Below are 26213 nucleotides of genomic sequence, written 5' to 3' on the forward strand. Positions count from 1 at the left end.
TCAAAATGCCTCACATGAAAATGCCAGATGTTGACATTTCTCTACCTAAAGGAAAGATTGAGGGTCCAGAGATGGAGATCAAAGGACAAGGTGGACAATTCAAGATGCCACATCTCAGCATGCCCTCTGTTGATATTTCCCTTCCAAAAGGAAAGATTGAAGGTCCAGAGATTGAAATTGAGGGAGGTACTGGAGGAAAATTCAAAATGCCTCACATGAAAATGCCCAGCATCGACATCTCTCTACCTAAAGGAAAGATTGAAGGTCCAGATGTTGAAATTGAGGGAAGTACTGGAGGAAAGTTGAAAATGCCTCACTTAAAAATGCCAGATGTTGACATCTCTCTGCCCAAAGGGAACATTGAGGGCCCAGAGAAGAAGATCAAAGGAGACGGTGGAAAATTTAAGATGCCACATTTCAGCATACCCTCTGTTGATATTTCACTGCCAAAAGGAACGATTGAGGGTCCAGACATTGAAATGGAGGGAGGTACTGGAGGAGAATTACAAAAATCTCACATGAAAATGACAGATGTTGACATCTCTCTACCTAAAGGAAATATTGAAGGTCCGGACATGAAAATTGAGGGAGGTACCGGAGGGAAGTTCAAAATGCCTCACGCGAAAATGCCCAAAATTGATGTCTCTCATCCCAAAGGAAAGATTGAAGTTCCAGATGTCGAAATGGAGGGAGGTACAGGAGGAAAGTTCAAATTGCCTCATTGGAAAATGCCAGATTTTTACATCTCTCTGCCCAAAGGAAAGATTGAAGGCCCAGACACTGAAATAGAGGGAGGCACAATACCAATAGTAGACATTTCACTGCCAACAGAAAAGACTGGAGGTCCCAAACGTGAAACTAAGGGTGAGGGAGGAAAGTTCAAGATGCCAAAAGTGGACATATCTCTTCCAAAACGAAAACCTTCAGTTGAAGGTCCAGAGTTAGATATTGGGGGACACTTTAAAATGCCTAATGTGGGCATATCTATCCCTAAAGGAAAAGAAAGTATTGACATACCAGAGGAGAAAATGGCATCAGATGGAGGAACCATCCAACTGCCACATGTCAATGTGCCCAAAGTTGATATTTCACTTCCTAAAGGTAAAAGTAAAGCTATTGAAGCAACTGCTATAGAGATGGAAGTCACAGGAGGAAAGTTCGTAGGCCCACATATTAAACTTCCAAAGGAAGGTGTATCAGTGCTAAAGAATAAATCAGGTGAAGGGGAGATCAACTTATCAACAGCTGAGGCAGGAGGGAAAGTTAAAGTGCCACAGGTCCCATCACTAGATCTGGACATCGATGTGAGACTTGATAAACCTAAACAAGACACAGAGGCTCATGGGGAAGCTGATTTACATGTTAAGGGAGAGCACAAAGCTCTGAAACTCAAGATGCCAACAATAGATATCAAAGGTCCAAAAGGAGACCTGGAACTTGATATAGGACTTAATAGAGGAGAGGGCAATAAGGACAGGAAAAAAATTGAACTTCCTGACTTGGACCTCAACACAACAGGAACCAACAGCAAAGTAAAGGGGTCTAAAGTCAAAGGAACAAAATTCAAGATTGGAATGCCAAAAAAGAAAACTGGCAGAGACGTAACAGCCGAAGCAAAAATATGCAAAAACTGTGGTGATGAAGAGATAGGTGGTAAAACCAAACATAGATGCATGGGAAAAGAAAGATTTGAATATGATGTTAAACTTGAAACTCACAACGGACATAAAGAGAACAAAGATCGTATTAACATCCCAGTGCCAGAGGTTACATTACCAACCAAACAAGGTTCAGCGGAATTAGGAACCGGGGGGGAGGGTAGCCTCTCGTCATCCAGAGGAGATAGTAAAGTCCCCCGGATTCCAGACATAGAGTTTGATATTACTACATCACCTGATAAATATGAGGACACAACAGAAAAAGGGAAGAAAATCAAAATCCCAAAGTTTGGTGTCGCATTACCCTCCATGTCCTCTCCTGAGGGGAAAATAAATATCTTTGGGCCAGAAATTCAGTATGAGGGCCCTAAAATGCCCAAAGTAAAGAAAGCTGTTTTTGTCTTGGTAAATCCTCCTCAAACAGGTGACCATGCTGCATGCACAGGCCTCCAAGAAAAGGAGACAACACCTGGGGCTGAAAAAGAGGATGTCAAAGTGAAGATGCCCAAAATCAAAATGAAGCCAAGCTTTGGGAAGCCCAAAGACAACGCAGCCGCTTTGTCATTTTCTCCTTGCAAATCAGGGTCGTTTGATGTCAATCTAAGGGGCAAAGGTTCCACTTCAAGTCTAAATGCTGAAAAAGATGCATGTCCTCTCAAGTCCTCCAATGGCGCAAAAGGGACTTCCAGTGGCAAAATTAAATTTCCAAAGGTGGAGTTAACCTCTCCATATGGCAAGATGGCTGCAGAGGGGGAGGACACTGAAATGAGTTTGAAACTGGGAAAGGATTCATCACCAGGAGAAGTGGAGGGAGACACTAAAGGGCTTCAAGTACAATCAGGCAAGATGGCCGTCGCTGGTTTTAGTGAGGAGCTCTCAAAGGATGTGGTGTCATCTCGTGCCAGAACAGATATGCTGGACAGAGACAGCTCAGAGTCCCCTGCTAGTTTTACCATGGAGTTCAGCTCAGCAAAGGTCCAATCTTGGAGCAAGGTCGAGAGCCACAGCAGAGAGTCTGAAGAAAGAGAGTCTTCCCCCTGGTTCAAGGTCCCAAAGTTCACCCTGAAGCCACACTCCACAGGTAAGGATCAAGAAACTATAAACTGTGATGACAAGACATTTGACAAATGAGACATGGAATTTTTACAAAAAGTCAATGTCCAAGTCAAACATGTTTTGTCATACTCGTTAAAGAGGAGTTCATGACCTGCTTAATTGTTTACATTAAACAGTATATGCTATCCTTATCTTATCATAATTCATTCAGTTTGTATTTAAACACTTAAACACCTGCTGACCAGCTCCATTATGGGTTGGGAAGGACATTAAGTCCTTTTTTTAACGATAATTGTCACAACATGTATTAGCTTTGTATGTGTTTCATACCTACCTGCATGCTATCATTACTTTACTATCTTACAGTATACTTTATTACAGTGTACACTATGCATACAGGTATTCTTGATTTTGCCTGTGATGTGTTTTGTTTGTGTTTATTCTATAAATTATTAATGTAGCATCTCCTATTTTGTCTCTGCAACATTAGACTAAGTTTCTTTTCCCTCCTTGATTTCTTCACTTATTCTCCTCTCCCTGCTTCCTTTCCTCTCCTCCTCCTCCAGGCTTCCTTCAGATAACCCCGGAGGGTTCTCCTCAGGCCCAGCGGAAGGGGGAGGTGGGAGGTGAGGCCGACGTGTTAGGGTCTTTCTGCCTCCACACCTCAGGGCTTGACTTCACCACCCAGGACGTCTCTGAAGAGAACCAAGTCTGCTCCACCGAGGATGGAACTGTCACTATGGTTACTAAGACCACCAGGATCACCCGGCACATGGTTACCAGCGAAGCGCAAACAGGTGAATCTTCAGCAACCACGACGACAACACACCAAGTGTCGGACTTCAAGCACTGAGGATGCTGTGATAATATCTTAAATGTCTTTACATTTTCTTGTTTTTCTTTGGTGAGGTTGCAGTGTTCTTGTATGCTAAGCCTGCAACGTGGCAAACTACAATTAAGTAAAAGTCTTTATTTTATATTTTAATAGGTGAGGTTGAAGCAACAGAGTAATATATATATCCTTCCTTTTTTCATTTTAAATGTGATAATTTTTTGTTACTGTTCTTTGACTTTTGTTAGTTTAGTCGTAACTATTTATCGGATTTTGTTTGGTTTTAAGGTTTTCACTCTGAATGTAAAAATGTCACATTGCTTTTATTTAATGTTGTTTGTGTGTTCAAAATGTGCTGGCATGAGTCATTTATCCACATCAGCATCATGGATTTGACGATAATATGTTCATTTTGGACCAGTGCAGGCCAGAGTAATATTCATGTAAATAAAACTTTTTTGAAGCAGTATCCCTTCAATCCGAAATGTAATTATTTTCATATTCACCAGAGTCAGGAGAGGAAATTATATTTTTTGACCTGATAATCTATTTTGTTTGTCTTGAAGGAAAAGTGTGAGCTTTTTGAGATTTAGGCAATTCTCATTTTTCTGCCATAGCTTAATATTTGAAGCGTTTAGCTGGTGCTGTTAACTAGAAATAGTCATAGTGAGAACGCAGTACACTCTGGACTCTTGTTTTCTGCTGTGGGGATCAAACCTGTGACCTTTTGGTTACAGGTTGCTCTCAAACATTTACTGTAGGCCACCCTGCTGCTAATCTATTTATATTCATGTTTTACACTGTACACCAGTGTACCAGACAAAGACACCACTGTATATTTTGTGATTGAGATATAGCTTTAAGATAGACCTTCTGGCTGATGCTGATGTCTCGAAACTCAGCTGTGATCTACAGTACGTTGAGTTTCAAAACAAATCAACAGCAAACTGGGAAGAGAATGGGGGGTTTTTTAGGCATATTGTTGGGCGCTTTAACAAAATCAGGGAGAGGAGTTTTAAAGGTAAAACTGTAAACCTTTTTTCTCTTGACACTTAAAAGTAGCTCTCTAAGAATGATGTTACTATGAGGCTGCTACAATGACAGACTGGCTAATGAGTGGCAAGCCTTGATGTTCAAACGCCACGTTCAAAAGGCATGTTTTCCTTTGGCTGAAAATGTCTTTAATAATCTGACATTCTTCTCTTAATTGAATATTACTGACAATATTACAGAATAAAATTGGATATTAAAATGTCAGAATAATTAAAAGCAATTTAATTATCCCTTGTTTTTCAAAAAGAGTGTCCTCAATTTTAAAGTATCAATTGCTTTATTGTTAAATGGAGGGGGGGAGGCTTTGTGGGGGAGGCTTTCTTCTGCTTTAGATATTGACTTTATTGTCTCTACATTGAGACATTTAAGTTTCATTCTCAAATGCAGTACCCACCATTTGAGAAACATGGCTACTGTTTCTGGAATGAAATGAACACTCCTGATTTTATTCACCACTCATAGCCATTTCCTTACAAGAGAACACAGGATGCAACCATCGGATTTTTTCAAAATATTGAGCTACTTTTCAAGTGGATGTAAAGCGTTTAAGAATGGAAACTTTTACTTTACTTGGTTAGTATATGGTAGAAGAAATTCTGACAAATTACTCCCACACTTTTTTCATTAACATTTAACACTATGCCTGTTTATCAGGAGAGAAATAGTTGTAGATTTTTAAAAAGCCGAGACGAAAGGATTGACATGTCAACACACGCTGAGTAGTAGCTATTTGTATTTCTGGTTTGTCTTATTAGAGATTTATAAGGGTTTCTGTGCCAAGTGTTTTTGTCAAAGCAGCATTGGAGAGAATGTTGGTTAAGATGTTTAATCAATAAAACAATAATCACACCAAAATAAAATGATAATTCCTTGATTTCTTGACCTTCACAGTGATGAATCATTGGTCAGTGGACATATTGGTGTTTTAGGAGGTTTTCAGTGTACGGCCACTTGAAATCGGTCAGCCTGAATCATTCATTCATTCATTCATTCATTCATTCATTCATTCATTCGACTACCTGTTATCTACATACTTTGCAGGGTAACAGGGAGCTGGTAGCTATAGCAACTCACTTGGGCGAGAGGCGGCGTAAGCCCACTTATGAATACAAATCTCTTCGGTAGAAAACATGCAGTGGTGTGGAAGCCAATTTCCAGCAGGAAAAGAAAATAGTCATCTGAAATCAAAGTTACGTGCTACTGTATAAACTCAAAACTTTGGCTTGAGCCAGCACAAAATTGAACTTAGTATCTCATAATTTTGATCATCTCATAATTGACTTGTGTCAAAATGTTGACTTTACAACTCAAACTGTTGACTTGGTGAGTAAAGTAAGACAGGAAATGTTGACTTATACGTTCATAATGTCAACTTTGTAACAAAAATTAAGACATAAGACCTCACGTCCACCATGCATATCAATCTTTAATTTTATCATTCGATGAAACTTCAGGGGGAAGAGAGAGACACATACCCAAGGTGAAGTTTAGCTAAATTAAAGAAAAGGCCCGAACATTACACAAATAACTTATATTACTTATTATCTTGAAAGGTCAACAGGCTTATTTTGTTACAGCTTAAATATAGTTCATGTGTAAGTTAGTATACTAATATACTGGCTGAATTATGAAGCTAATGTCCAAAACTAATACTCACTGCAATTCCTGCAAGACAAAGAAAAGCAAATGTAATTTTCTCCAGACACAAAAGTCACCCTCCATTTAAAAGGGTTTCCTCATTATAACAATGTAATTTATTTTAACTTAATTCTTTATAGAGGGCAGTTAAAAGTGACAATCAAAAAGTCTTTGTATGTAGCATTTTTAAAATTTGCGATGTTGGTGCAGTTATGGTTGTTGTCACATTCATCTGCAGCCAAAACATCTCATATATGGAAATTAAATGTGAAAACAGCAGTTACAGAAACACATGGATCACTCTCACCTGTGAACATCACATTGAAAATACAGCAGGATTATTTCACAGGACTGTAGACATTCACTGCAGAAGCAGAACAACAGGCAAAGGACAGCAAATTAAATGTTAAGGAACGTATTATTGTCACATCTTTTCTGTTGTGGATTACAGACACAAAATCACATGAATGAGTTTTTCCATAGGATGGACATTGGAGAAGAAAGTGATAAACTATGCACCCCTGTGAATGACGTCTTCCGTGTGTGTGTGTGTGTGTGTGTGTGTGTGTGTGTGTTTGTGTGTGTGTGTGCTTGTGTGTGTGTGTGTGTGTGTGTGTGTGTGTACCTACTAATCTACTGCTGTGATGATGCTGTGCGACGTAGGCTTCGAGAGTGAGTGTGTATGAGGGGAGAACAACGCTGTATGAGGAGTGAAGAATGCCACACAGCGGAGGAGAGCCAGAGACTGCAGCAGCAGACTTTCCTTTGGAGACGACGAGATTGGAGATCACTTTTAAATAAGCAGCAGTGTCTCATTTCATCATTTCAGTATCTCATAGTCTCCTGTCCCTTGAGTCTAAAATAAAATTGTGAAGCAGCGCAGCAGAATCGGGGCACAATGGTTAGCAGTTAGCGTTTTGCTAAAGAATAATTACATGGCAACATGTAAAATTCCTATCCAGATGTAAAATAGATATTTTGTTTGCTGCACTATTAAAAAGAGTTTTAACCCATTTTTCAAGTTGCGACTCAAGTTGTTTTCTAATCCCCGTAGACGGAAATGACACATCAACAATAATAATAATAATAATATTAATAAAAAGAAACCCCAATTTAGACAAATCTAAGAGCCAATATATTTTGAAATTCTATTTCCCCTTGTAATGTAGGCCAATAAATTAAGAGACAAGTTATCCTTAAGGTAAGTTATCCAAGGAAAGCTGTTTACTGGCCAGTTTATTCCCATGCTGCCTCCCCCCTCTCCCCCACCATCAACTGTTGCCTCCCGTGTTTTGTGGCTTGTGCACTCTTTTGTTTGTTTCACCCTCTACACAGCCAGGCTGTGTATTAACATCAGATTTCTTTTCCAGCACACACAGAAAATTGAGAGCTGGATGACTATGAGGGGATACTCACTGAATTTGACATTGGATTAGCATCAGTTACTGTACCTTTAATTAAGGAAGGGTTTTATTGTGCACCAACGTGTCATCAACAACCCCGCATACACTTGCACTCTCCTCGGCTCCCCGTGCTCCTGTGTGGCACGAATCGCCTCTCTTATTTGTGAGTGGGCTGCAAGTCAGATTAGCTCTCCGTCATCCTGCTATGTGAGCGCACCGGAGGCTACTGCGGTAAGATGCGGCGACGCACGATGCCGAGCGCTGGATGACATGATGCGCAATGGCCGAACGAGTGTGGGAGGGGGACACGGAAATAAGATTCACTGCGTGGTGTTCAGCTTTAATTCAGACGATGGGACAGAAGTGACTGCATGGTTCGCTCATTTGTAGTGGTGTAGCGCCAGTGGTGCAGGCCGATTGGAAGGATGTGGCGGCGCTGATCCCACTAAAGGACGCTCCACAGCCCGAGGACGGTTGTGTAAAGGCTTCGTCAGTAAACAACAAGGAAGCACAAATACATTAAGTAAAGGACACTTAATTCAGAGCATGGACCGGAGACACCGAGGCATCGAATGAGCTAAGGAAGAAGCAAATCTTTCATCGGGGCATCCCTTTCAGGACATAAAGACTGGGGACAGCGGTTTTCCAGGTACAGTGTGTAATCTTCATCATACACAGCCTTCTGATAGGAGTAGGCGAAGTGGGCTCTGCGTGGCCCAAACCTATTTCTGCCGCTTATGTGGCGGTTTTATTGAGTCACTTTGGGTATATCCCTTAAACTGTGATGGCACGAGTAGTGAATTTATGGATGTATGACCAACTGTGTTTCATTTATAGTCCAGGTGATGATGCTGTATGGCTGATGCAACAAATAATCTAATTGGATCCACAATGGACATGGTGTGAATGCACATTTTTCAATAAAAAGAATGGGGCTTGGTTGTGTAGGAGCAGTTTGAAGAGAAGCCACTTGGATTGAAATGTGTGACATTTGACAGACTCACACCCCCACAGACATAACAGCTGTAATCCAGTCAGCCAAAAGTCAAACAAAATCACTTCTCCGTGTGGAAGTCATTCACTTATGTTTTCATTTACATTTTAATTGCATCTGTCTAAAATCCGCTCTAATTGCTTTCTAATTATTCAGACAGTCAAAATAAAGGATTGATTTGTGTCTGGCATGATGATTGTTACATGTACCATATCAAACAATTAGACTAACTGATGAGTCTATTGTTTCTTAATGTGCATACAGCACATTTTTTAAACAGTTTGTCCTTATTTCTCTTGTTTTGTCCCACTTCCCTGCAGGTGGTTTTATGACAGCTGAGTCAGTCCTCATTGAGAAAGGCTGTCCGACAGGGAGGGCAGTGAAGCAGGCATCTTCTCATTTCTCACTATTCTCTCTATGATCGGCGCTGACAGCTGGACGTCTGACCTGGGCGTTTCTTTTCTTCACCAGGAGACTCTCAAAGTGAAGGAGCGATTAAGTGGAAACGGAAGCACAACTACATCACGCTGTCAGGAAAACAACCCATTCTATTTCTGTCTTAGTGTCCAAAAACTCAGATGTCGTTACAATGAACTGAGTCAGCTCTCTCTTTTGGTTTCAAGTAAATATATTCTCCCTTGTCAGAATGAATCAATAAGACATTATCAAGAGTATTTCAACTACTGCACAATGCTTAGGGTATTTTTTTCAAACTGTGATCTTTTTACATTTGAGCTTTCACGCTCTGAATCAAGAATAGACTCTTGATAGGGCCAGCGTTCCCACTTACAAATGAGAATTCAATTAGACCTGACAGGCTGCATTTTAGTAAAGTATAAGCGAGGACGAACCAATAAAACATAAATGAGGCCAACAACAAGCACCATGCTCCAGCAGAATAACAACAACAACTACCCCTGCCTGAATGTGTCAGGCTCCACCCGGGAAATGCTCCAGAAGTGCTCCAGAGCCTCTCTGCCCTTCCCCAGCCGACTGGAGCTGGGCCTCGGAGACCTGCCGCTGATCCGGGGCCTCCGAGCCTGGGCCCTGTGCTCCAAGAGCCGCCGAAAGGCTGGTGGTATGCTGGGAGGAGGACAAGCCCCCATAGCTCCTCCTGCGGTCCGCGGGGGTTCGACTTCCTGCCCCAGGCCTGCAGATGTGTACCTGAGCGGGGAGTGGGGTTGCATGGGGTACGGGCTTCCTTTGGGACTGGATGCCAGGCAGGCAGGGATCGGACCTTTGGTAACAGTTGCCACTCTTAAGACCTCAGAGGGCAGTGGGAAGACCCAAACTCAATGCCTCTTCCTCCGGACTGAGAAAGGAAGCTGTTTGTACTCCACAGCTAAGCCCAGTTCTGGTGTGACTAACAGTGCCGCCTCCAGCGTTGTTGGTGGATGGCTGAGAGGGAAGACAGGAGGAGGAGGAGGAGGAGGCAGAGACATCCCAACCGGGAGAAGAGACAATGGGCCAACTCCGCCAGCACATACCGGAGTAAACCGGGTTAGGATGCGATCAGGCCGGAGATGGAGGAAGTCCAGTAATGCAGCAGCACGGGAGAAAACAGGCTTGAGCAGAGAGAGGCATCAGAGCAGCAGGGAGGATCCTGCCGGAGAAATCCCTCTGGAAGAAAGGCAGGAAGAGCGAGACAAAAGAGGCCTGGCCAGTAAACAGTTTCCCAGCCCGCAGCAGGACAACAGGAGAGCCAGACAGGAGAAAGAGGGAGCATGTAGAAGTCCTAAATGCTGCCACAATGCTTCTCTCAAAAGCTGTACTCAGTGTGGGAGGAAAGCACAGAGGAGGGAAAGCCAGGATCAACACGAGGGAGGTGAAAGTCCAACAAGAGGCATCTCAAACGGACTGAATAGGGAGGTGAAAGGAATGAGGAAGGAGAGGCAAAAGAATGAGGAGGAGGAGGAGGAGGAAGGCCTCTGCACATTAGAGTCATCTAACTCTGTTTTGGCTGAACCAAACCCTGACCTAGAATTGAACCACTTTCACCCAGAATCTCACAGCGGCTGTGATGTTGTAGAGATTAGAGAAGCCGAGAGCAACGAGGAGCTAAAGATACAAACCTCTCACAGCAAGGACAACTATTCAGAGAGAGGGGAGGATACAAACTCTGAGGTTATGAAAATACATGGCGGATTTAATGATTTAATTCATGGCCACTCTGGACCGGTGACAGATGACTTTACATCAAGACATACCAGATATTGTGACAGAATACAAAGTGTAAAAGAAGTAATAGCAGCTAATGTGAATGCAATTTCAGATCCCATGGATGCAGATCAAGAATTAGAAAGAGACATGGAGAGTGTAGATGTTAAAGAGGAGGAAGATAGCTTCAATCAGACGCCTGCAGGATTCTCGGTTGTATCTGACTGCTATGAGGACGTCTCTGTCTCCACCTGCCCTGCCCTCATCAGCACTGCAGTCTCCACTGAGCACTCTGCCGCTGTAGAGGGCAGCAACTGCAATGCTGACCGTGACACTTGTGGTGGTCAGAGAGACCAAGAGAACAGCAGAGAAGATTCCCTTGAGGGGTATCAGCGAGGGGTAGCATACCCAGGGATTATTACGGGTAAAGAAGAACTGGATATAAGCAGATTTGAGCAACAAGAGCTGATTAAATCTGTGGGAAAAGTCAAAGAACTGGAGAAGAGAGAAGCTCCATCATCTCCTCTCAGACACATAGCTCCTTCCATTATTGAGACAAACCGCAGAAACGTTACAGAAAACAGTTGCCAGCGTTGTATAACTGAGCGTAATGGAGCAGAGCGAAGAGGTGAGCCAGGGTGGGATGTTAGAGAAGAGGAGTCACAGGAGGAGAATATAGGGGACAGAGTAAATCCTAGGGAAGGGGATGAAGCCGAGGAGATTTGGAGAAGGGAGTGCACCTGCAACGAGCCGGACGATGGTGAGGGTAAAGGCGATGGCGATAAAGAACGACTAACAGTGTGTGACTTGAATGACTGTACCATACAGGGTAATGGCAAAGAAGTAACGGAAAACTGTGCATTAAAAGACAACTGTGCTTCAGAGGAGTCTGCAGAGGGATGCAGTGGAAGGAGAAAAGAGGTCGAAGCCACCTGTGGACAAACAAGCATCAGCCATGTTGAAGCGAATGCAGAGACCAGCACCAACGTCACAAATGCTGCCTGTGCTGATCCTTCCACCTCTCTTGCACACTCCCTGGCTAATCCTGCCCCTTTGTTGCCTCCCCTGGGATCCATGGCAACATTCCTGCCCTGTCTGGAGACGGAAGAGAAAGAGGCGAAGGAAGGGGTCGGTGTGCAAGCAGGAGACGTAAAAGAAGGCCAGGAAGGGAAGAGGAAGCTCGGGAGACAGGTGGAAAAGCAGGGCCAGGAGGCGAGGGGCTCCACCGTGGCCACTGACGAGGGGAGGAAAGAGGAGGAAGATAAGGAGGAAGATGAGTTTGGAGTATTCATGCAGGCGGAGGGAGAGCAAGCCTGCAGCGAGGGATACACCATGTCTGCCTCAGTGCCTTGTGGGAGTAGAGAAAGTGTTGGTGAGTCTCATGGTTGTTGGTTTGTGTGTCTTCTTGGCCTTGCCTTGCCTTGCCCTCCCTTTCTTTCTTTCTCTTTTAGCATCTCTCGACCTTTGGGAGCTTAAGTAAGTTCGCCTTGCTGTTTGACAGACGTGAGAAAGATGCTCTTTCGGTTAAAGGCAACCAAACTGACATTAAAAGGCAGAAGTAGAGTATAACAGAGATGTCAGAAAAATTCAGATTTAGAGACCGAAGAATATCAGCACTCAGGGTATTAGTGCATTTTTAACCTTTGTACAGTTCTAGTAAAGCATATACACATACTCTGTTTTAAAGGACCATACCAAATCACAGTCAATCACTCTGTAAACCCTGCTGTATGAGTTGGGAAATGTGAACTTATTTTTCCAGTTGTTACAGTATGGATTAGAAGCCAAATTATCATTATGAGGTGATGAAGTGGAGACTTTTTAAATCAATCTGAACAAATGAGCAAACACTTCAGGTTCTGGTTCTGGAAGTTAAAGTTCCATTCATTTTTTCCATTAATATTGTTATGTGACTCATAGTTGGGTCACCTAACTCTTCGGTTAAATGATGATACAAAAGCTGCACAAATGTACTAGAAAATAGTTTGTTTGTTGATAGAAAGTTGAAGTACAAAAACTACTTAACTTAAAGCGAGGCTCATGGGTATTGTAGTATTTGGACCCATTTGCCATTAGCAAAATGAAGAACGAAACAAGACTGTCAGAGACGAGGTTGAGATATACAGTATAAAACTGATAAGATAAACTTAACAGTATGATTATCAAATAAACCGGAAGAGTTACATGTTTCTGTTTGAATTAACATTGAGCACATTGTTAATAGACAATTCAGATGGAAATGCATAATGAGGGACACACTTCTGAAATGGCTGTGTGATTGTAAGGAAAAAACAATCTAAGAATGTATCGCAAATGGTCGCAAATGTAAAGTATACATGATTTATTGTGAGGGAGCTAAAACTGATAAGCACACTGCTATGGTCCTTTTTTAGCAAAGAAATACTAAATAATAAATGTACAAATAAATAATGATGTCAGACTGATACACAGCGCTCTGAGTTAACTGAATGACTAAAAGAATAATCTGACAATATATTTAATAGCATTCATGACACACATGCAGCTGGGTTTTGTTTTTCTGTGTTAATCAGTCTTTATGTTCTCTTGTTATGTTCTCTTTTGGCTAATCACCTAAGCCCAGTTTCCACTGCGGGGCCAAACAAGGCTAAGCCGGGGTTTACTTACTGTTTATTTCTTCTCAGTTTATCCACCTCAAGCCATTTTTGTGATTATTTAAATATATTGCTAAATAGTTATCAGCAGAAGGTTCTGTCTAAAGTGACAGAAAGCCCTATCTGTGCATTGTCATGTGTTTAAAGGACTATTCCAGTGTTTTTGCAAGTTTTTACTCCTTACTTTTAGCTCGCTCTGATTGGTTGTAGGTTAATTCAATTGCGTCTTGAGACATTTGTGCCTCTCGCCCCTTGGAAACCCAAATGAACTAAGAAGTTCTGGACTAATTTGCATTTGCATTTAAGTCTGGCTATGTAGGGTCACTTCACCTACATGCCAAAAAAAATTTATTTGCACCTTTAGTAGCCTTGCCAATAATTTTGGTCTGATTTTGCTCAGGTTTGTAGATATTCCATGTAATGAAATTCCCACTGAAACTACACAGTAAATCTGAAGTATTAGTGGAGACGTTCACACTACAACATTCTTTTTTTGGGGGCTTTATTGTAAAATGTAATGATATTCTTCTAAAAGGTTTATCAAGTGGGTTGTTAGAAGTTTATAGTGACCGAACATTGTAACTGGGATGTTGGTGGGATAGTAGTAGGAGTATGTGGGGCTGATATCCGAAAATCTTTGTGAATTAAACTAAAACTACCTGGCTAAATGCCACTGGGAGTGTTATTTAGTTAAAGTGCCCCTTTTATGTTATAATCCTAATAATTATCCTCAGTTATGATAAATGTTGATTGTTGCTATTACACGTCTAACCCCTTCAATGCAATGTAGGTTTAGTTAGTCGTACATCCAGGTCATCTGAATGAGGGCACAGCCGGGTGGAAACGCACAACAACACTACAGGGACATCTACAACGGAGGCTGTAGACTCTAATATTAACCGTGTGTGTGTGTGTGTGGATGTGTTTGTGTCTGAGAACAGCACTTGGACACCACGCCATCACCGAGGAGTCAACCCACTGGACGCCAGGCTGGACAGACAGCTCCTTCCACCAATCAGACGACACCTGGACAGCTTTTCCTCAGGATTCGTCAGATGAAGGCCGAGACATGGTGGGACAGTGGTGGCCAACCAGCGCCGTGGAGGAGAGCAGAAACAGCCCCTCGGCCAATCAGAATCTGGTATAGTTGTACTTCTGTGCTCGGCATAAAGTAGAAATTTCCCCTAAGATCTTCTTACACACACACACACGTGCAGACTGCGTCCATCTCTGAAGTGAATTCCTAAAGTAATTTTGTTCTTATTGTTTTTTTTAATTGAAATGTGACAATGTTTTAGATAGATATAATACTTTCTGCAGACACACTGTATCAAAGTTGTGGTCAAAACTCAACATCAACATAACCAATACCTTCTATCTGAAGTAACCTGTGTGTCTAAATCCTATCACTTGCCCAGATCTAGGCCAACCCTGGGTTCAAACTATTTTAAAATACAGAGAGTGATATGGATTTTTTGTTATAAACTTGCTCATTTTTTGGGGCTTTAGCTGGCCTTGTGTTCATGGAAATATATTCCCTTTTCAGGCTCTGTTTGAGTCTAAACTGTGTTTTCTGAATCTCAGACCAAATAGTTTCCAATGATTGATATTGAAAGTCAGACAGAAAATCCAAGCGTGCCAGTGGTATCTGCAGATCCCCGGGACAGCTGAAGTTGCAGGCCGATTGCGTCCAAAGGTAGTCAAAGTGAAAAGTGTTTCAAAGTAAATGGACTGCATTTAAAATAGCTCTTTTCTAGTCTTAGCGACCACTCACATTGCTTTACAATACAAGCTGGGATTCACACATTCATACACTGATGGCAGGGGCTATGATGCAAGGTGCCACCTGCTCAGCAGTTAGCTTCCCGGTGGAGGCTAATGCCAGACCGCTACAACGACGACCGGAAGCTTGGAACAGATTGTCCAGTACCAAATGATAAATCCTTGTAAAACAGGATTAGCGTGCAGGCAGCACAGATCGGGTACCAACACATGTCCGTAACTCCCAGTCGCTCCTCACAGGATGCTGATTGGTCAACAACTGGTTGTTCAGACACAAACACATTTTGTATATACGTAATATCTTATTAGATTTTCTTGTGATGGGTTATGATATTGTGAGATTTCAAAATAACTACTCACATGGTGCTATAAGAACATTTTAACTAAAGCATCTTAGACACAGCAGTAAGCAGTCTTAAAACGTCTTAACCTTTAAAATAAAAATTAAGATTTTAAAAGCCTTACATTCGCTGCAGTGTTGTGTTTTAGGTCTTACATTATTTAAAACAGGTTTTAATTTTCTTACGCCCATGCAATGCTCCCTCTAATGCTCTATTTTTGTTGTTTTAGTTCTTTCTTTTCACTAGTCCAAATATAATTTTGCTCTATCACGACTACAAATGAGACCAACAGGCAAATTACATTGCTGCCAGTCAGCTTTCGTGTTATTGGCGCCAGTCTGTTCCGGATTGGACCACCGACATTTAACAGATTGTATTCTTCAGCTATGGGGAAGGGCAAGTTGAGTAAGACTTGGCTTAAAAAAACAAGTTTAGGGCTTAGTTGATATTGTGATAAAGGTCTTAATTATCATTCATAATTGTCTTAAAAAGGTTCTCAAAAAGTCTTACATGTGACTTGGTGAAACCTGCAGAAACTCTATCTACACTGCATCCACTCAAATCCCTTTACAAAACAAGCCAGATTCACATTCATACACTTATGGCAGAGGTTACCATGCAAGGTGCTACCTGCTCAGCAGGAGGGGAGGGATAAACATTCACACTTTGCGGTTCAGCATCTTGCTCAAGGACACTTTGACATGTAGACTGCAGAGGCTCTTCCTCTAGTGCTTTGAGACTTCTTTAATAAAACCTGTGCATCTCAGACATAGCAGTGGTGCCATTCCATTTTATTTACTATGGCTTTGTCCACAGACAAAAAATAGCTTTAAAGTTAAATTAGACCCACAAACAACTACTGTTTTTAAGCTTCCGTTCCCACCACTTTAGCTCAAAGCTAAAACTCTTTATATTCCTGGTGCTGGAAGAATATTTGAATTAAAGCATCCACTAAGAGATATTTGAAGTTGAGTTACTGAGGCTGCTTCAATATCTAACAACACACCACTGTCCTCTCACCACATAATTTTCTAGCTGAGGGCTAAATGTGTTGACACAGGTTGGCTGCTGGCTGCAAGGCCCCAGGGGCTCCCAAAGTAATTCAATAACAACATTAAACACGCAGTATATGGAATATCTTTCTGTTTAGAAATCCAGGCCACATTTATCAGGGCAGTAGTCCCCCAAAGGACAGCTATACTGCATGTTATTCTAGATGTGTCTAAAATAATCTAGTCACGACTTATTTCAGCTAAATATTATGTAGTTAGACTTTTGTGCATCACTTAATCTGCACATCCACCTGAAGCCACAGGACATCTTCCTCAGCCTCAGCTATAGGCCTCCTCTGTAGTTAGTGCTAATTAGCTGCTAACAGTACTGTAGACTCTTTAGATACGTTAATCAACACCTTGAACTTAAGGTTTTTTGTTTTTTTAAATCGTTGGATCCAAAATGGGACTTGTTCAGAAGTAATTATGAGCCATACTGTCATTTTGTGTTTTTCAGTTTCTTGCACCAAAACCATAGAAACCTATTTTTTTACTCACATTTGATCCTCTAAGCTCTCAAAGCTTCTTTCTTTTTTTACTTTCAAAATTGGGAAAGAAATCGAAGCCGGCACTGCAGGAAGACTCTCCCAGTGGACATCTAACGCAGTGAAAAGATGCAGATGAAAAGTGAGCTCTGCGGAAAGCTGCAGAGAAGGAGAGTGTTGGGAGGAAACTGCTTTCAAATGAGTTCAAATGCTTATAGTGTAATGAAGATGCCTTCAAAACATTCATGCATTAAGTTCAAATGTGATGAACTGAAGACGGCTGCCAAACTCTCTGATGTTATAGTAACTGATGAGATGTCTTTGTCTGTCCTGTAGGCGGCTGTCTTTGCTGAAGCCTTCCCCTCGCCTGCTTCATCTTCCAGTGACCCCTGTGATCACGACCCTGTTCCCACACTGACCAAGCTCCTCAGGGGCAGAACCAGCCAGGACCAGGGGTGGGTAGACCATCTCGACTGAGCCCACTGTATGGCCGTTCACATAGAGTCAAAGTGACGCCCTTCTACTTCCGGTCCATGGGATCTTTCTTTTGAATAAATATGAACGGGGAGAGGCAAATTACTTTTTGATCCCGTTCGAATTGAGCCATGAATTACAACTATGATTCGTTAATTTAAAAGAATTTTTTAACCGAAGAAAGTCTCAGTTAGCCGTAAGTTTGTCATATGACCACTTAGTTTTCCACCACTCTCGTCTCTCACAGTTTACATCACCTAGCTTGATGTTCAACTTGCTCGCTAGCTAGCTAGCTAGCTTAGCTCTGTTCGACAACACATGTAGCGTTATCTTACGTGATGTGTTTTATCCGGTGAGGTGTTTTCAGCAGATAAGCAAAAGAACCTCTGCTCATTTAAGTAACGTTGCATCCCCGGTACGATACACACAGACTGTTTTATTCACTTCAAACATCGGATGAAGTTATCCTCGGTTCTCAGTTCAGCATCATCTGTTTTAGAGAAAAGAATCTCTTCATCTGATGTTTAAAGTGATTAAAATAACCTTTTACGTTCCACAACTACACATATTCTGTTACAATAACAGACTGTTTTTTGTACCCGCGTCAATAATCCTCTTCAGAAATGTTATGGTTATTGCCCCCCTCCATCCATTAGATAAAATTTACAGCCATGCATTTTGATTTGCTGTATACAGTGTCTGCTGGCTGTGTTGACGCATTGCTCCGGTTTTTAATAGGACGTATTAGAGCCCACAGAAAACGCTACATGACGGGCTTGTAATCCGCTTTAGGAAAAAGACATGGAGGATTCTTTCCTGTCAGAAGCTCATATTTACTGCAAATGTGACAGGACATGACCACAGCAACAGTACAGAAAGGTAACCTGCAAGTGTGCAACAGCTGAGAAGTTTAACAACTGGTGGGAAATATGTGCTTTCTAATGTGGGATGTTTTATCCTCATGCTTCTTGCTCATGATAACATGCATGTGGGATGACACAGTAACCCTCACTCATTTGAACAGGGGACTGTTGATCACAAGTGGGTTTCTCCCTGAAAATTTAAAGTGCTCTTATTGTGCTTTTTGGCTTTTTCCCTTTCCTTTATTGTATTATACATCTTTTTTGTGCATGCTATAGGTTTACAAAGTCCACCCCAAAGGGACTTAACATCACCAACAGAAAACGCTGTTCACAAACTACTCCAAACGACTCTATTGTATTCCAGCCTTTACTTGAGTGACAAACGTGCGTCATTTTGTAACACGTTATAATGCTCGCCTAGCTGCTAGCGTGCCCTCATACTCTGCTTCTGACTGGCTAGTAGTCCTTACCTAGCTACTGCGCATGTGCGACTCCCAACAAAGTTACTACAGAAGTGAGATTCCTCGCTGTGTAGACAAACAGAGAGCTCAACACACAGGGTGAAAAGAGAAGCTGCAGCACAACAAAAATAGGGTGTTTTTTGAAACACGATGTAAACCTATACTGATATAACCTCTAAATACAAGTATGAACCTGGAAATGAGCATAATATGAGCACTTTAGTTTAAATTGAAATGTGTGTTAAGGTCTGTAAATAATTGCTCAAAAAATATGTGATAAAAGAACAAAACCAAAAAACCATAACACAGAAATACAATGACTTGTTTTAACATAAATCCTGAGCCTTTTTTTTTAAACATGCATACTCTTACAATTATATTGCGTTACTTTCTTTTCATTAACTTTTTTGATACTTTCAGGTAATAGTTGCTTGATTTGTGCTATTTTAAAATATTGATTTAAAAGGTCTGCAATTCCAATCCAGTACACTTTTTGTCAAATTCAGTGAATATGTCCTCGCTGACTCCAGCTTTTAATAAACCACCAATTCATTTCTGCACAGTGTAATCCTACGGAATAAATACTACTGAACTAAGCATTATTCATACAAGAGCAGTTGGTTAATGATATATAATAATAATAATAACAACAATGTGTAACATCAATACGTCATCAATGTCACATAACATCAGTCACACCAAAGTAATTATTCTTTCAAGTAATGAACATTTCTGTATTTGCATCAGCACTGTTGGTTTCTCTATATTTGTGCCAGAGTGTTGCAGTTGAGAACCAAGAGCTTAGGGGAATAAGTACAAAAGAAAAAAAGTCCTCATTTGATGTTTTGTTGTGAAATCTATGTTAGAATCAGGGTAGTTGTGTCGATTTGTGAATCAGTTTTTTATATCTAACAAATGTTGGCCACCCAGTGGTTTATGTGGTGAACCGCAAGGTTGGCGTCAACTGCATCTCTGAAAACATCATGTTCATTGATGAACATTGCGATTGAACAAATATGGGATATTGAAATGCTGGCATTGTTTATTGGAGCACTATTGCCAATATTCTGTATGATAAGAAGTTCACAGACTGAATTTACCTTTAAGTGATGCATAAATTCTCCACAGAAATCCCAAATAACGTGGACAATTTACTGTGGGTAGTTATCTGATTCTCAAGTTTATTGTAGAGTTTGTATAAAAAAAAAAGTATTTGAATAAAGTCACTACTTATTGACCATTTCAGTATCAGTAATCCAGCTTTATAGCATTTCACTTTAAATGAAAACTGTCTTCAAACTCTGTGAGAAAAACAACATCCATTGAATAATTTTGTCCTCTGTCCCTTTTTGACCCTGCAGGCTGTTGGACAGTTTCCATGACTTGAACAAAATGATATGCCAGAGATACAAGAGGGAGAATGGCGTGTCTCGTGACCTGCTGCTTAGGACTTTGCACTTGGAGCAGCCGCACACTGTGAGTAACTACTGGTATCACTCACACCGAGAGACGTGGGAATGGCACTGCAGTATTCTTTAGAAAACATAATGTATCTCATATCAATATATGTCTCCTATATACAGTATATATCTCATGTCCAAGTATGTGTCAATAACTTGATTCACATTATGCTGTCGTGTTTCAGCATTCTGTTCAGAAAACACTTTTCAAATCAAATGTTACAGTAAATGATTTTTCTGTCCACACTCACACACACACATGATTTCCACACATAAGTTTATGCAGAGGAATTAACAAAGAGCACTTATCCAGTTACCATTTGTCAAAGGTCCCATGACATGGTGCTCTTTGGATGCTTTTATACAGACCTTATTGGTCCCTAATACTGTATCTAAAGTCGCTTTCACTTAATTCAGCCTTGGTGCGAATTCCAGCACTAGAGCCAGTTCCACAATGAGCTTTCCTTAGAATGTGCCATTTCTGAGTCAACAGCTTTTGAGGAGGAGATAAGGGGGGGTGGGGGAGGGGGGTCAAGGTGGAGGCTAGGGGTGTGGCTTTGACCAACTGTCTCATGGGTGGCCTAATTCTCTGGGCGGGCAAAGCAGAGAATGGGGAGGTAAGATTGCCCTTTATGACATCATAAGGGGAAAGACTCCAGCTTGGCCCATCAGAGCTTTCATTTTCTCAAAGACAAATTTACACCTATCACCGTTTCTAGCCACTGGGGGACCATAGGCAGGCTGGGGGAACTCATATCATCGTTAAAAAAAACCCATAAAGGGAAATTTTCATGCCATGGGACGTTTAAGCTTCAAGGTTGTTAAATTGAATTTGTCAGGGCAGCCTTAACAGCATGTAACATGACCTGATAGTGATGTTTAACAGAAGAAAACTGCAGCTCCATTCAAACGAAGTGGCCACTGTTAAATGCAAAACACTCCTCACACTTCCCCATCGCTGATAAATGAACTGAGCTGGCATGCTGGCTGCTCAGTTGAACCAAACCATGTGAGAAAGCTACAGAGCACCTGATGTGTGAGTTACGCCTCTATGAATTCATTCTGCAGAGTAGGAACTACCACTGTGTTTTGATTATTTATTTATTTTATTAATCTTGTATTTCCTTGAGTTAAATAGGAGGTACATGTTAGCTAACAATTCATTAGCTGTTACTTACTGATTTGTTGCTTATTTGGTAACCACTGAATTAGATTTTGTCTACTTTATAATAAGTAGCATAGAATATTGTACAAATGGATTGAAACTGAGGCAACTACAACTTGACAGTCTTCATGGAAATGGTTTTATTTGTGAAATTATAATAGATAATCAATTCTCATAGTTGTTGTAAATTCATTTTCTGTTGACTAAAGAATTAATTAACCTATCACTTAGCACTTAAGGAGGAGACCACCGAGTTGTGTTGCAGATTTTATCAGGTGTTCAGTAGTCTAATATCACATCTGCATCTTCGTGTTCCTACCTCTGCAGGAAAGACCTGCTCACTGGACATCCAATCGCCGTCTCTCCCCCGGCCTCCCCTCGGCTAATCAGCATGCTCAGAATGCTGCCGCTAAGCGACGGCTGTCATATGACTACAACAGAAACATCATGGAGTAACTGTGTGGGTTCAGCTCTGGTTGGATTGTGATTGATCCGCGTTTTTCTGAAGAACTGCAGCTTTAACCCCAGCAGGGCAGAACAGACCAACAGCAGGTTTCTCAAGACTCTGGAGTGACAACATGTGTACTGTCTAATACTGACGGATACCCTCTCTGGTTAATTAAGCCTGAGCCGCAGAGAAAACGTACCCTGGATGAAAATGGAGCGACGCTTGTGTTTCAGATCTGGTCTCCTCCAGCTCCTGTAGATGGTGGAGGGTTTCCATTACACGTGTGCCACTTGTTCACCTCCTGTTTTATATTTTAATGTTCCTATTCGACTAACAGCTAACAGCTGGTTGTACAAGGAGCTACTGTATGTTGGACGAAGAGTCCAGAACATTATGTCACCACACTAACCCTGAAATATTTTCCTTTCCTTGTCCTGTTCTTTTGTTATCTAAGAAGATTTAACTTCTACCTAAATAGAAATATTTCTCTTTGTCAGAGCTGCTGTTTTGGTGGAAACTGTCTCATTGTTTGAATTAAATCTCAATGGTTGAGTCACGCAAAAACATTGACTCGCAGGGAATGAATGATTTTGGAAGGTCAGCATGCTCTGCTAACTAGTTTATCCGTATTGGTATAAGAAAATAATTCTTTCTCACTCTTCTCCTTTTCTTTTGCCATGAGTGATGTTTGAGATGAGTTAGTTTCCTTGTCCAGAAAAAGTTTCAGTGTGGCTCCACCAAAGAGTCGTCCACCTCAACCAATGAGATTATTTCTTTTTCTAGAGCAGCTCTGGCAGAAAGGCTGTAGAACTGGTGTTGTGTTTGTGTCATGTGGAAGTGGAAGAAAGCAATAAGAGCAAATGATTTCTGTTACAACTTGCAACCCTTTGAATTACCACACAGGTCAAAATGGCAGTTGGCAATGTTACCGAAATATGCACACGGAAATGATTTTGAAGTCATTTAGCACTAACCTGTTTGGGCATTTAAACATTATTTTTATAACATACAAGTTCCATTTACAAATGAATGTGACGTAAAGCTTGTGTCTGCCTCCTATAAATGGTGTTCTTGTTTTCTTGGAGACCAAAAGCACATTTATTCATGGAGCACATTTCAGAAACAAATTAAACCAATTCAGAGTTTTTTTACATAAAACATTAAAAGCTTTGAGGCAAAGAGCCAAGTCATTAAAGAGAGAATAGGAACAAGCTTAAATAGAGTAAGCAATGAAATACAAAAAGGAAAGTTACAGTGCAGACTAGGAAATGTATTATTAGATGTAATAGAAGGCAGAGGCAAAACAGGACAGTCTTTTGAGAGTGGCAGCGGACACATACATGGTGCTTAAAAAAACGGAACGCTGCTTCCCCGCGTTTTGTTCCGACTCTGGGGACAGAAAGCAGACAACCTGAGTTATGTGACAGGCAAACAAGGCATTGACATAATGCCCATTATTTTAATTTGATTTTTTTTAACCACCTGCCACTACTAGGGGTGCTAATTTATGAAGCGCTCCTATGGGTCGCATTAGAGGGTATTTTCTCATGGTTTGGAGAAGTGGTTTAAACCTGTAGTGTATAAGTATGGATGCCAACATATTTCTACAGATGTAAACATCAGCTAGATTCATGCAAATGTCAAAGCTCAGTTTCCTCCCTTTGTGTTTGTGAACGAGTGATGTAACAGAAGATCATGTTGTCCCACTGGAGAGCAAAGGGAAGTATAATTTTTACTTGCAGAATGCTGACGATGCGTCCAGATGGGATGAGTCTTACATTTCTGATGCATGTGCTTTCATTCTGCGTTTGCTACAGAAAAGCCAATGACAAGAATGAATCTCGAAATCATTTTGGTTCCCCAGAGAAACGAGTTTGTCTTCCAGTTAGTGCCAACAGGAACACCAATGAAAGTGCCAATGTTTACGAGGTAACAAGCGAAGCAGATTCAGGAGGAAACGCTGTCTCTGGTTTCTCAGAGACACTAAAGTAGACTCAAACTTAAATGTTGACGTGATGTTTCTCTGTTTTCTTATGTCTGTCTGTCTGTCTGGCTTCCTGTTTGCCTTTTTCTCTTTTTTTCAGCACACTCACAGTTGAGTCTCCAGGCATAACTTGGATCTAGCTGCCGATCTAAACAATGTTTTTTTTGTTTTGTGATTATATTTTTTACTTTCTGAACACATCAATGATGCTCTATACATTTTTAATTTAGACATTCTATTACATTTTCTCACCTTTAACCTTTATTTTGCTTGTATATTTCAATTGTCAACTCAAATCATTTGCGATGAAATTCAGAAACAATCGAGTGTGCGTGTCTGTTATTTGTAAAAACTACATATTGCTGAAAAAGAAAATATTTTCTGATCCGTCTCAAATGAGGAAGCAGTTGCTGCTTTGTTAACTGACGTGATAAAATGATACTGTGGGATGGCTGATTGCTGCTTTGGGACATTAAGAAGTATATGACGTGTTAAAATCTGCATTACTGACAAGCTATAATCACCACAAAATAACTACTATCTAACTAGTTAATACCTTTGCCTTAAACTAAGGAACATTCTGGTATCTAATTGGGAAAATATATTTATATAAATTAAATAATATAGATGGAAGGACCTGGATAACGCCACAATTAGCTGAGCTGGTATGGATTTGCTTCCCGGCCAGAGGAAGTGTGATTTCAGAGATCAACAACTCTTTCAATGTATACAAGGGCATTAGAGTATTAGATCAAGATATATTTATAGTTTTTGTAGACTAAAATCTGAATTTAACATTACCCAATGTTTGTTTTTCTCTTCTAAACCTAAAGGCCAGCCAACTCTTTTGTGTAATTAATGTGAAAATGGTGTTGCATGTACTGCACACACTACTGCCACACTCTTTTTGAAATTGTTTCTAAATGTGTTGATTTGTTGTATAAAGTGGCAAGAACGTGTTGCATCAAAACACACAGTGATACACAATCATAATGATTTTTGGAGTACATGTTAATCCTGTCCAGGAGCACTCAGACTTTGTATAAGGATGGTTTGTGCAATAATTAAGTGACATGATAACCAAACAGTAACGGACATGTTCAAATTAATATGCTGTTTGTTGCCTTCAAATTTTGCAGGATTACTCAAACACCTACGGTTAGTGTTGAGACATCCAATAAATGATCCTATTCATCATGCAGTAGTAGATTGGATGCATTTTGTAAGAGTAGTGGTTAAAAACAAATAACAAAAAAAATAGGTGCTGAACTGAAATCTTCTGGTCACAAGCTTAAACATTTAGCTTGTAGGCAGACTAGCATCGTCTCCCCCTGCCTATAAATAGACAAACACATAAAATAGCACACAACGTGACATCTTCCACCATTTATCAAAACAACATCTTGTGTGTGTTCACATGTATTAATTAACACATGACTGACCAGAGGATAAAAAAGGTACTTGTTGAACTCTGGCTTAGGTCAACTGATGTGAGTGATACAGTAAAAGATTGGTAAAAAGCTGACTTTTTATATATACAATGCTAAGCCAAGCTTAGCATTTCTATAAATAGGCCTACATAAAAATACGTACATTTCATTCAGGCCGTTTGTCTGCAACGTTGCTCAGGGAATTCCACTATATCAAAGGCTGAAGGTTCCGTTTTGAATAAAGATCCCATATCTGTCCGCGGTGAGATCGGTGAAGCAGCTCAGTGGTCCAGAGAGAGTTAAGCATGTTATTTGCTGAGTCAGAGCAGCTCCTGCCTCCCTGCTGCTCCGTGTTAACAGAGCTTTGTACTGCGGGGTGGAAAACAGGCCCGACCCCGGCGAGTCAGCAGGCCTTTTACATAAACTCCACAAACAAGACAGCGATTACTTTACGGAGAAACTAACAGAGCATGTCGAGGGTGTTTTCTTGAGCCAAGCAACTTCTGTCCGTGAAAGTCATGAATTTAGGTCTGAGCGTTTTGTGACCTGGAATTTAAAGGTGCATTATGATGAGTTCCTGCATGGTTTTAGCGTGATTTCAATTTTTTCTCAAATTGTTTTGGTTGCATTTGGTGCACAGCCTGTGCCCCTAGTGTTTGTTTACAACCCCTGTGTTGTCTCCCGAAAAGTTCAATAAGTACCTTTCTTATCCTCTGGTCAGTCATGTGTTAATAAATACATGTGAACACACACAAGATGTTGTTTTGATAAACGGTGGAAGTTGTATGCCAGTTTTGTCTATTTATAGTCAGGGGAGACGATGCTTGTCTGCCTACAGGCTAAA

General features: G+C 40.9%; 2 protein-coding genes across 15 annotated transcripts in view; both read left to right on the top strand.

Moving 5' to 3' along the window:
• prx (periaxin) overlaps positions 1-5274 on the top strand; it is a 38663-nt gene extending 33389 nt beyond the window's left edge. For 8 of the 13 annotated variants that reach the window (XM_034865486.1, XM_034865494.1, XM_034865497.1 and 5 more), the window contains 4 exons: positions 6-489; positions 592-800; positions 870-2739; positions 3281-5274. In XM_034865486.1, the coding sequence (XP_034721377.1) occupies positions 6-489; positions 592-800; positions 870-2739; positions 3281-3567 (2850 nt within the window). In that variant the 3' untranslated portion in view covers positions 3568-5274. Of the gene's footprint in view, positions 1-5; positions 540-591; positions 801-869; positions 2740-3280 lie in introns of all 13 variants that reach the window. The other 5 variants (XM_034865475.1, XM_034865464.1, XM_034865469.1 and 2 more) reach the window with 5 other exon arrangements.
• Positions 5275-7821: 2547 nt separating this feature from the next.
• Positions 7822-22942, top strand: si:ch211-14c7.2. Of its 2 annotated transcripts, XM_034867281.1 has the most exons (7): positions 7822-8289; positions 8955-11919; positions 12046-12163; positions 14366-14565; positions 17421-17539; positions 20244-20358; positions 21835-22942. In XM_034867281.1, exons 2-7 carry the CDS (start codon positions 9499-9501, stop codon positions 21961-21963), a joined length of 3102 nt encoding a protein of 1033 aa, XP_034723172.1. In that variant the 5' UTR covers positions 7822-8289; positions 8955-9498; the 3' UTR covers positions 21964-22942. The 2 variants fall into 2 exon arrangements, with proteins under 2 accessions (XP_034723172.1, XP_034723171.1); XM_034867280.1 differs by having other exon boundaries at positions 8955-12163.
• Positions 22943-26213: the final 3271 nt, after the last annotated feature.

Source organism: Etheostoma cragini, chromosome 3 (genome assembly GCF_013103735.1).
Source record: "Etheostoma cragini isolate CJK2018 chromosome 3, CSU_Ecrag_1.0, whole genome shotgun sequence".
Taxonomy (NCBI): domain Eukaryota; kingdom Metazoa; phylum Chordata; class Actinopteri; order Perciformes; family Percidae; genus Etheostoma; species Etheostoma cragini.